The sequence below is a fragment of the Rhinatrema bivittatum genome, chromosome 16 (assembly GCF_901001135.1).
Source record: "Rhinatrema bivittatum chromosome 16, aRhiBiv1.1, whole genome shotgun sequence".
In the NCBI taxonomy this organism is placed as follows: Eukaryota; Metazoa; Chordata; class Amphibia; order Gymnophiona; family Rhinatrematidae; genus Rhinatrema; species Rhinatrema bivittatum.
The window spans coordinates 17,628,053-17,644,728 of NC_042630.1; the positions used below are offsets into that span (position 1 = coordinate 17,628,053).

Sequence of the window (16,676 nt, forward strand, 5' to 3'; positions counted from 1 at the left end):
TAAATGAGAATCTTATGATGAAAACGCACATCAATAAATCAGACAAGACAGGCTACGCCAAGTTGCGTATATTACATCGGTTGAAACCTCTATTAACTTTAGACGACTTCCAAACTGTATTGCAAACTCTAATTTTCTCAAACGTAGACTACTGTAACTCCTTATTTCTCAGTCTTCCCGCATGTCTCTTAAAACCATTACAAGTACTACAAAATGCCTCAGCAAGACTTTTGTTAGGAACTAGGAAATTTAATCACATTACACTCTAGATGATTTCACTGCATTGGCTGCCAGTACAATCCGGAATCTATTTTAAAGTATTAACATTAATATTCAAAATCATTCATTTGAGTAACACCAGTGTGACAGGCATGTCATTACAACTACACACACCACAGTGAACACTTAGATCTCAAAATAAAGGACTACTGATTGTCTCCACAATATGGAGCACACACTTGACGCATGTAAGAGATGTGTGTTTTCCATAGTGGGTCCAAAACTTTGGAATTCCCTACCTGAGATGTTACGTTTGATACCAAACAGAAAGAGATTTAAATACAAGCTTAAAACATGGATATTCAAAAATCAGAGATTTTAAACATTTCAGTTCCCGAAGACTTAGCTTTGCATTTGAAATCACAGTTCCCATTTAAGTGGTCCATCGACTGCTTGAAATATTTAGGGATCTATATAGGCGATACCATGGAGAAACTGTTTCATTTTAATTATACTCCCTTACTTTCATCTATTACGCAAGATTTAAAGCAATGGGAACACCATAATTTATCATGGCTGGGAAGAGTAGCCTCAATTAAAATGAATATTTTACCTAGACTATGTTATCTCTTTGAAACCATACCGATCATATGGTCTGACGCATTTTAAAATGCCTTGCAAAAAATGTTTTGCTCTCATTTGGAAGCCTAAGTCTCCAAGGGTGGAGGCCTTGGTGCTTTATCAACCAAAGCTTTCTGGAGGGTTGGGGATACCTAATTTTCAGAAATAAAATGGGAACTGTGATTTCAAATGCAAAGCTAAGTCTTCGGGAACTGAAATGTTTAAAATCTCTGATTTATCCATATTTACCCAAAACCTAGAGACTTTCCCAAATCTCTTTATCTTCATAATAAAAGTGAGAGAACTCAGGATTAGGTATTTTGAATATAAGATCATCAGCAAAAAGAATTATTTTGTAATGCTCAGTCCTGAGCCTGTCTTTTAATTATGAATGTTTTATTGTAAACCGCTTAGACCAGGGGTCAGGAACCTATGGCTCTTTTGATGGCTGCATCTGGCTCGCAGACAAATCTTTAATAAAAAAGTAAAAATCTAACAAAATCCCCCACCCTCCTGATGCCCCCCAAGACCTCCAAAATTAATTTACTACAACCCCCACCCTCCTGACCCCCCCAAGACCTGCCAAAAGTCCCTTGTGGTCCAGCGGGGGTCCGGGAGCGATCTCCTGGACTTGGGCTGTCGGCTGCCAGTAGTCAAAATGGCGCCGACGGCACTTTGCCCTCACTATGTCACTGGGGTCGACCAATGGCGGTGGTAGCCCCGTGACATAGTAAGGGCAAAGGGCCATCGGCTGCCAGTAATCAAAATGGCGTCAACGGCCCTTTGCCCTTACTATGTCACAGGGGCTACCGCTGCCATTGGTCAACCCCAGTGACATAGTGAGGGCAAAGGGCCGTCGGCGCCATTTTGACTACTGGCAGCCGACAGCCCAAGTCCAGGCGATCGCTCCTGGACCCCCGCTGGACCACCAGGGACTTTTGGCAGGTCTTGGGGGGGTCAGGAGGGTGGGGGTTGTAGTAAATTAATTTTGGAGGTCTTGGTGGGCGTCAGGAGGGTGGGGGGTTGTAGTAAATTAATTTTGGAGGTCTTGGGGGGCATCAGGAGGGTGGGGGGTTTTGTTAGATTTTTACTTTTTTATAAAAGATTTGTCTGCGAGCCCTGGACCCCCGCTGGATCACCAGGGACTTTTGGCAGGTCTTGGGGGGGGGGGGGTGGTTAGGAGGATGGGGGTTTGTAGTAAATTAATTTGGTAGGTCTTGGGGGAGTCAGGAGGGTGGGGGGTTGTAGTTAGTATGGCTCTTACGGAATTACATTTTAAAATATGTGGTGTTCATGGCTCTCTCAGCCAAAAAGGTTCCCGACCCCTGGCTTAGACGGTCAGGCTACTGACCAATTCGCGGTATATAAAAGCTTTTAAATAAATAAATAAATAAATAAATAAATAAATAACACCCCCAAAATCAATATTATGTCGCACTCGTTCAGCGAATGGCTCCATCCCTAAAGCAAATAAGAAAGGAGACAATGGACATCCCTGCCTGTTGTCCCTCCTAATATAAAAGTTGTTCGAATAGTCCCCATTAATTTTAAGATAGGCTTCAGGAGCCATATACAACTTTTGGACCCAACTGATAAAATTATTCCCAATATTCATTTTTTCCAAGACCTTAAACAAATATTGCCAGTGGACTCTATTGAAAGCTTTCTTCGCAACCACTGCAAAAAGAAGAGTTGGGAGATTTTAACTTTTAACCCACCAAGACAAATTTAACAGTCACCATCTACATTTATAAGCGAAATGGGTCTATAAGACCCACAGAGCATATGCTCCTTGTCCTCCTTGGCCAAGATTGTTATACCAGCCACCTTGGAAATAGCAGCTAGTTCTCCTCCCTGCAGCAATTAGTCATACATGCAAGCCAATTTCTTATAAAAAATTGGCCGAGAAACCATCTAGCCCAGAAGCCTTGCCTGATTTCAAGATCTTAATGGTCTGAGCTATTTCCAGTTCTGTAATTTCCTTATTTAAATATAATTGGGCTTCATAAGATATATTCTGCTATATACTTATGTTGTATAGAGATCTTCAGAATATATAATACTTGCTAGTCGGGATATCTCTATTGAGGAATTAGTCAACCTTCATACAATATCAAATAAATTGGTTATCGTGCTGATAAGCCTTTGTGATTAAAAGGCCTTGCAATCATTAGGTGACTTAATATTGTGTGATTGTTCCAGGAAAGTTATCCTTAAGTAAGGTTATCCTTGCACTTATCTTTATTCTGTGTTTCTAACACTTACTATACATTTGGGTCTTTGTTTTGAGTATAGAGATCTTCTGCATACAATTCCTCATAAGACTGGGTGAAGCACTTTTTAATATCAGTTATATATTTCCTATAATTTTGAGAAATTTCCCTCCTTAGCTTCTGGGCCAAAATTTTACTAGGTTAATTACCATACTCAAAGAAAACTTGTTTAGTAATACCTAAATGATGTGATATTTCTTCTACCTGCAATAGGCACAATTCATCTCTAAATTTATCTAGTTTCAACAGTATCTTAAGAGTTAAGAGTAGTTTTATGCATTTGTTCCAATCGACTAATAGATTGGGTCAACTCTAACGTAATTTTCTCCCTTTTTTTCTTTTTAGATGAGGCAAAGGCTATAAACTGACTACAACAGCAAGAGGAAATGTGGAAAAAAGGATTCGCACTCACAAAGTGGGGAGTAGCTGGCTTGTTACGGCGGTTACTACCCCAAATCTAATAAGCCTGATACTTCACTTTCAATGCATATCCAGCATAGCTCTCTGCTTCAACGGCAGGGGAGAAGAAAAACTGATACTTCACACATATCCAGCATAGCTCTCTGCTTCAACGGCAGGGGAGAAGAAAAACTGATACTTCATGCATATCCAGCATAGCTCTCTGTTTCAACAGCAGGGGAGAAGAAAAAAGGATTCGCACTCACAAAGCGGGGAGTAGCTGGCTTGTTACGGCGGTTACTACCCCAAACCAAATAAGCCTGATACTTCACTTTCAATGCATATCCTGCTTCAACGGCAGGGGAGAAGAAAAACTGATACTTCACGCATATCCAGCATAGCTCTCTGCTTCAACGGCAGGGGAGAAGAAAAACTGATACTATACGCATATCCAGCATAGCTCCCTGCTTCAACGGCAGGGGAGAAGAAAAACAACCAATAAGGGCTGAATAACACAGTCTGGGTAAAACAAATAAGCATGGGTGTAGCTTGCTTATTGCGGCGGTTACTTCCCCTACTACCCATAACTAATCAAGCTTGATATTTCACTTGGTTGCAGCTCCATCACTGCTCTCTACATTAATGGTGGGGGTGGAAGGGAAATAGAACCAAAGAGCTAAGAGAAACAGATAAGTATGAGAAAAAAAAATGTGAAGCTTGCTGGGCAGACTGGATGGGCCGTTTGGTCTTCTTCTGCCGTCATTTCTATGTTTCTATATATGTTTCTATAGTAACTGCCTTCATACAATCCCAAAGGATTATAGGAGAGATATCAGGGTATTTATTGAATTGCAGATACTCTGATATCATTCTCAGTCTGCTGACATATAGTAACATCCTGCAATAAACCATCATTGATTTTTCCATATAGAAGTATGGTCGGACCACATGATAGAAAAGATTTCTGCCTTTGCCACATGAGGGACCAAAGCCTTATTTAATAAAAAAAAAATCTATTCCAGAGGAGGAAACATGAGGTCAGGAGAAGAACGTATAATCCCATTCTTTGAGATGTAAAAACATCCATATAATCAATCACATTTCAAGATTGAGTAAGTCTAGTAACATGTAATCTATGAGCCTTGGAAACCATGTCAGCTCCAGTCGAATTATCAAGAGGTGGGAATCCGGTTTTATTAAAATCACCACCTAGAATCAGACTTCCCTCCACCCCTTTTAGTAACAACCCATGCAGGGTTTTATAAAAAGATCCCTGATTTGAATTAGGAGCATAAACATTAACAAATGTAAAAATCTCTGAATGAATTGTTACCATCAACAGAATACACCCACCTTTCATCCCTGTGGACCACTTTCATAGACATATTGAAGCCCTTGAAAAATAACATACTCACCCCAGCATGTTTATTAGTTTTAGTACCAGAAGCCAAATATATAGATGAAACGTTTGGATACCAGTAAATGTTCATCTCTGTTCCTCAGGTGGGTCTCTTGAATAAATAGGACTGAGGCCTTCAATTGAAAAGCTTCCTTAAATAACAGTTGTCTCTTAAGAGGGGAGTTTAATCCTTTTACATTAAGGGAAACAATACGTATTGTAAGATATCCAATAGTTGCAGAAGTCCAAAGGTTGCATAGATATGCTTATAGTTACCACCCCCCTTATAATCAATACTAAGGTAAACTCACATTGCCCAAGCAACCATAAGAAAATAAGAGGAGACACTTGTCTACAGACATAATATAAACACCAACTGAGCTCTCTCAATATCAGTCCTCAATACTTCAATAGAATATGTAACACCTTATGTTCAGTATTAGATCCTCCCAACCCCCCACCCTCCCTTCCCGATCTCTCCCAGACTTGTAAAAACTCCAAACAGGTTAACTCCTCCTGGAGGAATGGCAACGCCATATTGAAGGCAGCACACCCTGAATTACTGCAATAACAAGAACGCCTGATATAAATCCTCAGGAAACAAAATGTAAAATAAAAAGGTAGAAGAGTGTATTATAAAAAGAAAAGCAAAGATAATATAAACAAAATAAAACATCCACCAGAGATCTTAGACTAATAAGACCATACTTTTATGAGAGTCTGAACCTTTCTTCCATAACATGACAAAGAGAGATGACTTTTTTTTTTATTCTCTCCTGTTAAGTGTTCACATCACAAGGAGATAAGTCTCTAGAATTCCTCTGCAGATGACCTCTAGTCACTCAATGTAATTTTAGAAAATTAGTTTTTCTACGTGAAACATTAGGAACTCTTAAAGAGAGCCCTGCTGCATTTAAGATCTTTGCTGCTTTACTCACAGTTTTTACTCTAGAGGAGATTCCACTGATGGTAAATAATCATCCAAAGGGAAAAACCCAGCAGTTTTTAATATGCTCTTTCTGAAGAAGGGCAGTGGCATCCTGCAGCTCTCTGCGTTTATTAATGGTTACTGGGGACAGGTCTTGAAACAGTTCTACAGTGTATCCTTACCAGCTCAAAAGTTGCCCAATTTCCTCACAGAAGATAGCATTAATTCTTTGACTAGAAAGTCATAAAAACATGCAATAATATTGCACGGCTTATTATCCTGGGAGCCCCCAAACATCTGTGAGCACTACCACCATAATTTCTAGATCTTTTTTTGATGGATCTGCTGATTCCAAAATCGCTTTACAGACTGCAATTACTACATTTTTGCTGTCCATGTAGTCCAGGGACTCTAGGATACTTCTAATGCACAAATTGCAGCACCTCAATCTATTTTCAAGGGCTTCCAATTTATCAGCTAGGTCTAGTGTATTCTATTCTGCTGTAGCAAGCGATTTCTGCAGTTGTTCAATCATGGAGGCCTAATAGTCTACTCTTGGCTGAGACAACTGTGGTATGCATATCTGGTACACATCTCTGCCAAACCACCAGTTTGTCTGAGATGCAGCCCAACACTCCTCGCTCAAGAGGAAAGTTTCCTACTATATCCAATGCAACTGACATTGAATGTCACTGCTTGGATGTTGAACTCACAATCCTAGCTCAGTGGTCCCTATCAGAACCTATACAAAACATATTGCTTTCAGCAAGAAAACAATCCACAAGATGCAATTACTTTTTAAAATGGAAACGGTACTCAAACTGGTGCACCACGTATAACCTCAACCCCTTCACTTATGACAGTAAATATCGAGGTTCAGATCTTCACCATCTTTTTCAATTGGAATTAGCAACCACATCTGTACGAGTATACCTAAGTGCCATTGCAGCCTATCATTCTCTATAAAATGAAGCTCCAGTTTCCATATTCATGAAAGGACTTCTACATCTTCATCTGCCGATGAAAAAAAAATTGCCAATCCCCTGGGACATCAACATAGTTCTTTCCTCACTAATGAAAGCTCCATTTGAACCTATGGAAACTGCATCTCTAAAGTATCTAACATGGAAACTTCTCTTTCTAGTTGTGGTCACATCTATTAGAACAATTAGTGAACTGCGAGCTTTGGTTCATTGTTCACCTTACATGCAATTTTTCCATGATAAAACGGTACTCAGAAAACATCCAAAATTTTTGCTAAAAGGTAGTGTCTGTTTTTCGCATAAACCAATCAATTGTGCTTCCAATGTTTTACCCAAAACTGCATGCACATGAAGGTGAGAAGATGCTGCACACTTTGGACTGCAAAAGAGCTTTAAGAATATAGAACATAAGAAATTGCCATACTGGGTTAGACAAAGGGTCCATCAAGCCCAGCATCCTGTTTCCAACAGTGGCCAATCCAGGTACAAGTACCCAAAAACTAAGTATATCCCACACTACTGATGCTAGTAATAGCAGTGGCTATTTTCTAAGTCAACTTTAGCATATTACAAACGCAGAATGCAAACCCATAGGAGAGCATCCCAGTTCTGTATCATATGATCCAAATAGTTTGGGCATGGTTGTGACAAAGAGAACATTGTTCAGTTAGATAACATCTTGCATATAGCATTACTACGCAGTGAATGAACTTCAGCTCATCAGTCCAGTTAAAGCTCATCAAGTAAGAGCAACAGCTTCATCCATAGCACATCTAAAAGAAATTCCCATAGAAGACATTTTCAAAGCAGCAACTTGGTCATTGGTCTATACCTTCACATCTCACTACTGCCTAGATGCTCTAGCTGCCACAGATAATACAGTAGGACATGTAGTCTTGCACCACATAGTTTCCAAATAGTCTGTTCTCCATGGTAGAGTCCAGGTTGCTAATTTTTATCTAAACACTACGCTTTAATTTTCAGCTTGGGACTCCCCCCTGCTTATCAATGGGAAAAAAAGCTAGTTTGCTTACTGTAAACAGTTTTTTTTTCCATAGATAAGATGAATTAGTCATGTGATACCCACCCTTCAACCTGAATAGCAGACCAACTATTCCATAAGCTTTGAAATAGATTGAGGAGATTCTAGAAGCAATGCCCGCACAGGAACTCCTGCACATGCTCAGTGGAGCTCAAAGCTCTACTAGTTGGAGACAATTCCGTCCAGTGCTGTCTGATGACGTTACCCACAGAGCATGACCAATTCATCCTATCTATGGAAAACACCATTTATAGTAAGCAAACTTGCTTTCTCTACAAAATCAACATTTTTGCTCAAACAGGATAAAAATATACACATCTGGCTACACAAATACCATCCTCCTCCCCTTTGCTAATTTTTCATTATTGACAAGTGGGAGACTAGGAATGAGAACAAAATGAAAGATAATGTCACTCTTGTGAAATGAGTATTTCTATAAGTAAGTCTGCTATCAGTTTACTAAGTCAGCAGCTACTGGTAAAATTCTTACCATATCTTTGTGACTTAAGTAAATAATCTAATTGCTGATAAAATCAGGAAAAATGTAAGGAATCCTACCAAGTTCATACTTGTATGGAACTTGTCCTAGGAGTGATGTTAGTATATAATATCCCCTTTAAATAGTAATAGTGTTAAAATGAATGTGATATACAGACATACTGCAGGATGTAACTGCTTTTGTGCTGCTGCAGATATAAAGTTTTCATATCTTCTAATTAAGAAACCATAGACAAAAGTATGTTAATTTGAAACTTTTATAATATAAACAGGCATATTGCAAAGCATGTTTTAGTTAGATAAGTATTCTATTTTTACAATTTTGCCTTTAAATATATGAAAATATGATTATTTTGTTTTTCTATAATTAATGTCCTTTATGTGAAAATAAAAAAAAATTACTGGTAATTGTTTTATGATATGGTGCTTTTACATTTGATCTTTTACATTTGCTGCCTGCTCTAACCTATCTTTCCAGCTGATTAAGCCTCCAAGTTCTTACTCCCTGTTGAATGTAACTTTGCCTCTTCCACACCATTTGTTGATTTACGTTAGTTGTCACTACAGTTTTTTACCCTGTTCGATGTAAACCGATCCGATATGGTTTTTATCTATGAAGGTCGGTATAGAAAAGTGTTAAATAAATAAATAAATCTAGCTTTTAGGGCCTTAGAATGTCATTAACTTTGACCACATCCTATAGCAACAAATTCCACAGCTTAAAAAGTACTTTCTCAAGTTTGTTTTAAATCTGATAGCAGTTAGTTTCATGGAGTGCCCCCTAGATCTAGTACTATTTGTAAATAAGTATTTGATATTTACCTGTTCCACACCATTCATAATTTTATCCTATCTCCTCAGTCTCTTCTCCAACCTGAAGAGCTCTAACCTGTTCAGCCTTTGATCATAAGGGACACAAATTCTCAGTGTAGGTTTCCCTTTCAGTAAACCTCTAGAATACTGCAAATCCTAAGTAAAAATCCCTTTCAGCAAAATCTCAATGGGATTTTCTTTTCTACAATTTTACAGTGATCTTTCTGCTTGTGAAAGATGGCAACACTCACCATGACTAAATATGGAAGCCGGACTCAAGTGGATGACTGAGTGTCTCTCTGTGAACAGACAAGAAAGACATTCTGGTTATGTAGTTCTAAGTTCAATGAGACTGGCTTGGACAAACACAGTTGAGAGAGGGAAAGAAGGCCTGCAAGAGTGTGGGGGGCGTAGGTGGAGTGAGAGGGATAAAAGGCTTATGGAGAAAATGGGGGGGGGGGGAAGGAGAGATTTTGGTATGCAGTGGAAAACAAAAAAGGAGGAAAAAATGGAGAAAAATACAGAACAGAAAAAGGAAAAAAATGAAAAAAAGAACAAGTTAGCATTTAAAGGTGATTATTTTTCCATATTAAATATTGTAAATTATATTTTAAAAAACATACGTGTACAACAGAATTTTGAGAACTATGTTACAACATTCTGTAACACTTCCTGAAGAATTTATCCTGGGTTGGTTACAGTGTGATATATGAATATAATCAAGAGACAACTACAATATTAGTTAAGTTCAAGGTCCGAAACCCATCTTCTAGTGATATAGATGTTATAGAGAATTTTATCTCCATATGAGCTCCATCTTCTGAATAAATTCCAATAACTCCCCCTACAAATCATGAAATCGCCATCTTTGACACTAACAACATACAAATATGCCTCATTTACTGTCTACCCACCCTCCTTGAATTAAATATCTCACCATTTATCGAGTTTCTTACAACACACTTAAACATAGCTAAACCCTCCATAGTGCTAGGCAACTTTAATCTTCACATGGACGTCCACCCGTTAACTGATACATGCCAGACACTGTTAGACACTATGGCAACATTAGGTTTCTCATTAATAACAAACAACTCAACACACAAAGCGGGATACTCTCTCGATCTCACCTTCATCAACCACAAATGTTTAGAACATGTTAAAACTGACTACACTCAAATACCTTGGTCAGACCATTTCCTGATTCATTCCAACGTTAAATTCCTTAAACGAAACTAAATCATAAACCGATAGAATTCAAGTACCGTCCACCCTATAATATTGAAAAACTAAGAGACAAACTAGAGGAAAAACTCACAAATATTGACTATAATAACTGCAGCTCCGCAACGGAAGCATGGTTCGACTCAACCAAAAGGATAGCAGATGAAATAAACCCCAAAGTAATGTGTAAAAAAAGAAGTGAAACAAGTTAATCCCTGGCACAACGAAACAGTAAAAGATGCAAAAAGAACTCTCAGGAAAATAGAGAAAAAATGGAGAAAGCTCAAAACAACTGAAACCCTAACCAAATTCAGAAAACATCTTGCCTTTTACAAAAATTTAATCCTGACAGTTAAAAAAGAATACTACACCAACAAAATTGAGAAGTTCGCTAACAACCCAAGAACCTTATTCTCCATAGTAGCAAATCTCACCAATGACAAAACAAGAACCACCCCTAAGTCTACCAGAATCAAAATGCAACGAAATAGCTAAATTCTTCAGCGACAAAATTACAAACTTAAGATCCAAACTTCCAAACAAGAAATTAAATTGCAAAAAAGAGACGTTACTCAATGGTCCTCATTCACTGAAATATCAGAGCTAGAAGTAGAAACCATACTAAAAAATCTAAACCCGGTTTCACACAAAATCGACACAATACCAACATTTGACATAAAAAAAGAAGCCAACACAGTCTCCCAAACCTTAGCTAAGATTATAAACCTATCCCTAAAAGAAGGAACAATTCCAGATTTACTAAAAGGAGCAATTAGAAAACCAATCATAAAGAGAAAACAGTGAACCCCTGATCCTAAACAACTACCATCCAGTCTCAAATCTACCCTTATTAGCCAAATTAATAGAAAAAACGGTACAGAAACAACTAGCGGAACACCTTGATAACAATAACTTACTATATCCGTCACAACATGGATTTCGCAAACACTACAGTATAGAAACACTACTCCTCTCACAGACAACATCCTAAGAGGTTTTGACAGTGGAAAACAATACATTCTAATAATGTTAGACTTATCAGCAGCCTTTGACACAGTAACCCATAAAATTCTACTAAAAAGACTACAAGAGATTGGACTACACAAAAACAATAAACTAGTTCAGCTCATATCTAAAAAATAGGTTCTTTCAAGTTCAGATCAACAACACACTATCAGACAAATTTGTTCTTGAAACAGGTGTACCGCAGGGAACAGCCTTGTCCGCAACCCTTTTTAACATATACATGCTTCCATTATGCCATCTACTAGCAGGATTAGGAATCATACATTACATCTATGCAGATGATATTCAATTAATTCTACCAATCGACAACACAATAGAAAAAACATTAAACCTAGCTAACATGTACCTAGATATCATAAAACAACTATTAAACCAAATGGAACTAGTGATCAATATTGAAAAAACGGAATTTCTACACTTAGAAAGAAAAAATATCGAAATCATTCAAACCCCAATAATACTCAAAAACAACCAGAAAATAGAACAAGTGGAAAAAGTAAGGAACCTTGGAATAATAATGGACCCCGAAATTAATCTAAAACAACACATATTGCTAAAAGTAAAAGAAGGCTATGCTAAACTCATGATCCTCAGAAAACTTAAACCGTTACTAACTCCTGCAGATTTCAGAACAGTGCTTCAGGCACTAGTTTTCGTCAGTACTGATTACTGTAATGCACTTTTTCTAGGACTCCAAAATACAACAATAAGACCACTTCAAATTCTACAAAACACAGCAAATACTAACTGGAAAAAGAAGAAGAGACCATATAACTGAAACTCTGGCCGAACTTCACTGGCTACCTATAGAACAAAGAATAAAATACAAAGCACTATGCACCATACATAAACTAATACATGATGAAAAAGCGGACTGGCTAAACACTGCACTACGGGTACACGTACCACACAGGAACCTTCATTCAGCAAACAAAGCTCTCTTAACCATTCCCTCAGTCAAGACAGCGAAACTAACCCAGGTAAGAGAAAGGGCATTGTCTTTAGCAGGACCCACACTCTGGAACACAATGCCTTTGGAGATCAGATTACAGAGAGACCCCAAAACATTCAAGAGAAGTCTAAAGACATGGCTTTTTCAACAAGCCTTTTATAAAGAGACTGGAGAATAGAAAATACATTGGAATAAACAGAAGAGCACCGGCACACAGCACTATTCTCATAAATGTGCATTACAATATTTTAACAAATTAAGTACACAATGAATGTAATAATATAACAGTAAATGTGATTTTTTATTTTTTTTTTTACCTGTAAAAGTACCTTTTAGGTACACCTGGCCAGGACCTACATCACTAAACATTTGTATGTATTTTTATGATTGAATGTAACCGAAACTTAATGGCACCTGTTAGAATGTACTATAGTACGCTTACTCCAAACTTACTTATGTGCCTACATGTAAACCGTTGCGATGGTATATAAAACTTAGCAACTGTATAGAAAATACTTTAAATAAATAAGTCTCTGCAATGACTTATGTTCCTTTTAATATACAAATTTGTGTATAGAAATTTCTCAGTTTACTGAAAATCATATTTTCACCAACAACCATGTGAAAGAACTATTATCTCCCGTAAATCTGCATGGTCCCCATTGGGAACCATAGACCCTATAAAGTGTTACTTTTGAGAAACTAATACTTAATGATTTGACACGTTTGGCATCATCTTCTGTTATTTCATTGAAGTCCATTTGATCATAATAAAATCTGCAGACAAAGCTGGTGGGGTGGTTATTCTGGACACATTAATATGACTGAGGTACAGAGTTAACTTTTTGATGGCACATTCTTCTTAAAATTTACCAGAGGATCCCAGTATGTTGATTCCGAAGTAGATTAAATCATTATTGGTGCCTGCCAGTTTTTAACCAGTAGTTTTCTTTTTAAAAAAATGTGACCACTTCTGTTTTTTAATATTAGCTAGATTGCAACTCAAGAAAATACTGCTGTTCATATACTGCTGGGACTTAAGGCTAGGGGGCCATGTTTCAATAGTGCTGGAGATTTTATATTGGCTCTCAGCAGTCTTTAGGGTGCAATTTAAGATTTTATCCTTGGTCTTTAAAACTATGCATTTAAGAGACCAGTATGTTGAATATTTGCTTACAGACATATACTCCAACTAGAATTGTTTGTTCTTCTCAGAAAGCCCTCCTATGTTTCCCATCCTTGAAAGAAACCAAATTGATGGATACTAGAAGGAAGGCCTTCTCTTGTGTTCATCCAGCTGCTTGAAATAAAATCCCTAAGGAATTGAGATTGATAGGGGTCTGTTTTAGCTTTCAAAAGCTAGCAAAGCCTGACTTTTTAAAAATTGTATTTAATCAAAGATGCAATCACAGTATAGAATCCACATAACAATATTAATTACATAAGGACATAATGAAGACTAAGATATGCATCCCTTTTTGTTAGAACATCACATACTGCATTAGTAGCAAGCAAAGACAGTACAACCATTCATCCCCATACATACCTAACAATTATGTAAGCCAATTTCCCATGTATCGACTATTTATTATATTTTTGAGGTGTCATTTTAAACAAGACTTCCCAAACTTTCTGGAAGTCTTTAGACAATAGTTAGTGTGACAGTTTGGCATCCATTTGTATTAAAAATGCCCAATCCAGCATGTGAATGAACCACAGTTAGAGCGGAAGGGTTTTTTTTATCCAAACAATGTTTCAATATACCCAGGCATGCAACTAAAAGAGCATCTGTATGAATTGAACATAACCTTTGGATGCACCATCAATCCAGTCTAAGGAGCTCAGCAATAAACAGTAAGCTGTAAAAGGATGTTTAATCTTCACAACATGTTCTGTAGTTATAATCACTTTTTCCCAGTAGGTATATAGTCTAACATTGAAGAAAACTACAAGTAAATGATCCTTTAACAATATGACATTTTATACAATCATCATTATCTTGTAGCCCCATTTTATGTACTTTAGTAACATCATAGTAGCTCCTATGCAACATTTTAAACTATATTTCTCAAAAATTGGGAAGCAAGAGTATGATATTTAAATTCTAAAATTTTTCCAAACATGTCACCCCTATTATGATACCCATGTCTGTAGACCATTTCAGTGCTAGGACCTGTAGGGCTATGTCATTAGATTTTTCCAGTCTAAGTCTATACCAGCAGGCTAATTTATTTGCTTGAGAATCAGTGCTAAGAATTAAATTCGCCAGAGAATCAGAGCTAAATGCCCAAGGACCAATACATTTCACCTTAAATAAAAAATGACTAGCCTGTAGGTAAGCATAGAAATGTTTATTGGGAATAGAAACATCTTTTTCAATTGATTAAACAAGAAAGCTGTTTCAGTTGTAGGACAAAATAAATGTGATAAACTAGTGAGCCCATAATCATTCCAAAGATGAAAGATGCTATGTTGCATCTCTGGAGCAAAGCTAGGATTTCCTACTAAAAGGAAGTAGTGCAGAGGACAGCCAAGAGATTCCCCCACCAACAGCATATAAATTGCCATGCTCATTTCATTGCCATAAGTAAGGGATAGTTTTCCATTGAAACAGGCACGTGGTGTGAAGAAGAATGCAAAGCACACCTGTATTGTTTTTTTCCCTTCCATGCAGCCTCATTGTGCCCTGATCCAATCTGCTGTGACACCTCTCTAGGAGAGGCCTCCAGTGAGCTCTGTTCTGAGCTACTCGAGCCATCTCCTAACTGGCCACCTGACTCAGCTATGGTGCAGCTTCCTCTCCATCAGTGAGCTTTATCTTCAGCCTTGCCAAGTTTCGCCTTGTTGCTTGCACCACACCCAAGCTCCAGCCCTATTTAACTCTGCCTAGCCAGAACCTAGATTCCGTTTCATGCAGGGCCGGTGCAAGGGGATTAGGAGCCCTAGGCGAGCCTTCTCCCTTGTGCCCCCCCTCCCCCGGTTGTGCTGCCACCCCGCCAGTCTCGGCCTCGACTTCTACCTCATTCTCGATCACGCCCACTGACTGTGTGGTTTTCTGGGTCGTGAGCAGGTTAGGCACTGCTCACAGCCCGCCAAATCTCCACTCCTCTTGGCCACCGCTTGTGGCCCCATATGGCTCGCACCCAATGGCGTACCAATGGTCTCCGGCACCCGGGAGCCAATGTATTTGTGTGCCTCTCCAGCATCCCCCCCTTAATCCTTCTTGTACTAATGCTTAAGGTCACAGAAAATCAGTGGCGTCTCTAGACAGAAGAATTTTGAGGAGGGAGCCAAAATAACATTTCTTCATCACACCCACCTCTATAGCATGGATCCTGCTTTAAAATTGGTTATAAAAAAAAGTGTTAATTAAAAAGTCCAAAGGGTCTTCTGCGTAATTTTAAAAAGCTGGCCAGTTTCACACTTCTAGTAAAACTACTATAAAATTATTTGATAACCTCATTCAACTAATTCTATATGGCTATGAGAGTGAAGTCTGGAATATATAGGAAGGGACAGAATGTCAATACAAATCCTGCACCTCCAGTTCTGTAAATCTATGCATCCACTGAAATTCCCCCAAACAATGGAGCTTGGATGTTTCCCTTACAGCTCATCATACTAAAAGATATTTTCAAATTCTGGTGTCACCTCACAGTAACAGCAGCACAAACACCTTCCACTGCCAGACACATTGTAAACTAACACAAAACCCCGCAAAAAAGACACTCAAAATCTATTCTGGAATCCCATCGTAACATAACAGTAATAACACCAAGGACTCAAACAACAATAACCCTACCTGTGAAAAAGCAAGGGTAAATATTACACTGGGTCCTAGAATACCAATACACCACCTACTGAGGAAACAAAACAAACCCGATTGCTATAGATCCCTAAACAGACACTATATGCTAGCAGAATCTCTCATCATGGTCACACACACAAAGCAGAGACAGGCCCTCACCAAATACAGAATACAAAATAAAGGAGCACAAATTAGAAAAAACTGAAATGGAAACCCCAAGAAGCCAGACTCTGTGTATTAACAATGGAAAAACAGAACCACCATTCCTCATAAAACAATAAAATCAAGAAACATAAAGCATCAGTTATAATAGTAAAACCATACTAATAAAAGAATATTTTAAAACTACTGATAAATAGAATTTCTATTCATTAAAATCATATACATTTTTTACAATTTCCCAAACACCAATAAAATATTTTAAAACAGCACATATAGCAAATAACACCCAATAATTAAAACTAATAAGGATTTTAAAAATCCCCTGCTGT

The 16,676-nt window shown here is 37.9% G+C and overlaps 1 protein-coding gene across 1 annotated transcript in view; it reads right to left on the minus strand.

Moving 5' to 3' along the window:
- TNFSF13 (TNF superfamily member 13) overlaps positions 1–16,676 on the minus strand; it is a 47,886-nt gene that overhangs the window by 24,912 nt on the left and 6,298 nt on the right. Inside the window, exon 3 of the mRNA XM_029581638.1 lies at positions 9,427–9,474. Within this exon, the coding sequence (XP_029437498.1) occupies positions 9,427–9,474 (48 nt within the window). The remainder of the gene's footprint in view (positions 1–9,426; positions 9,475–16,676) is intronic.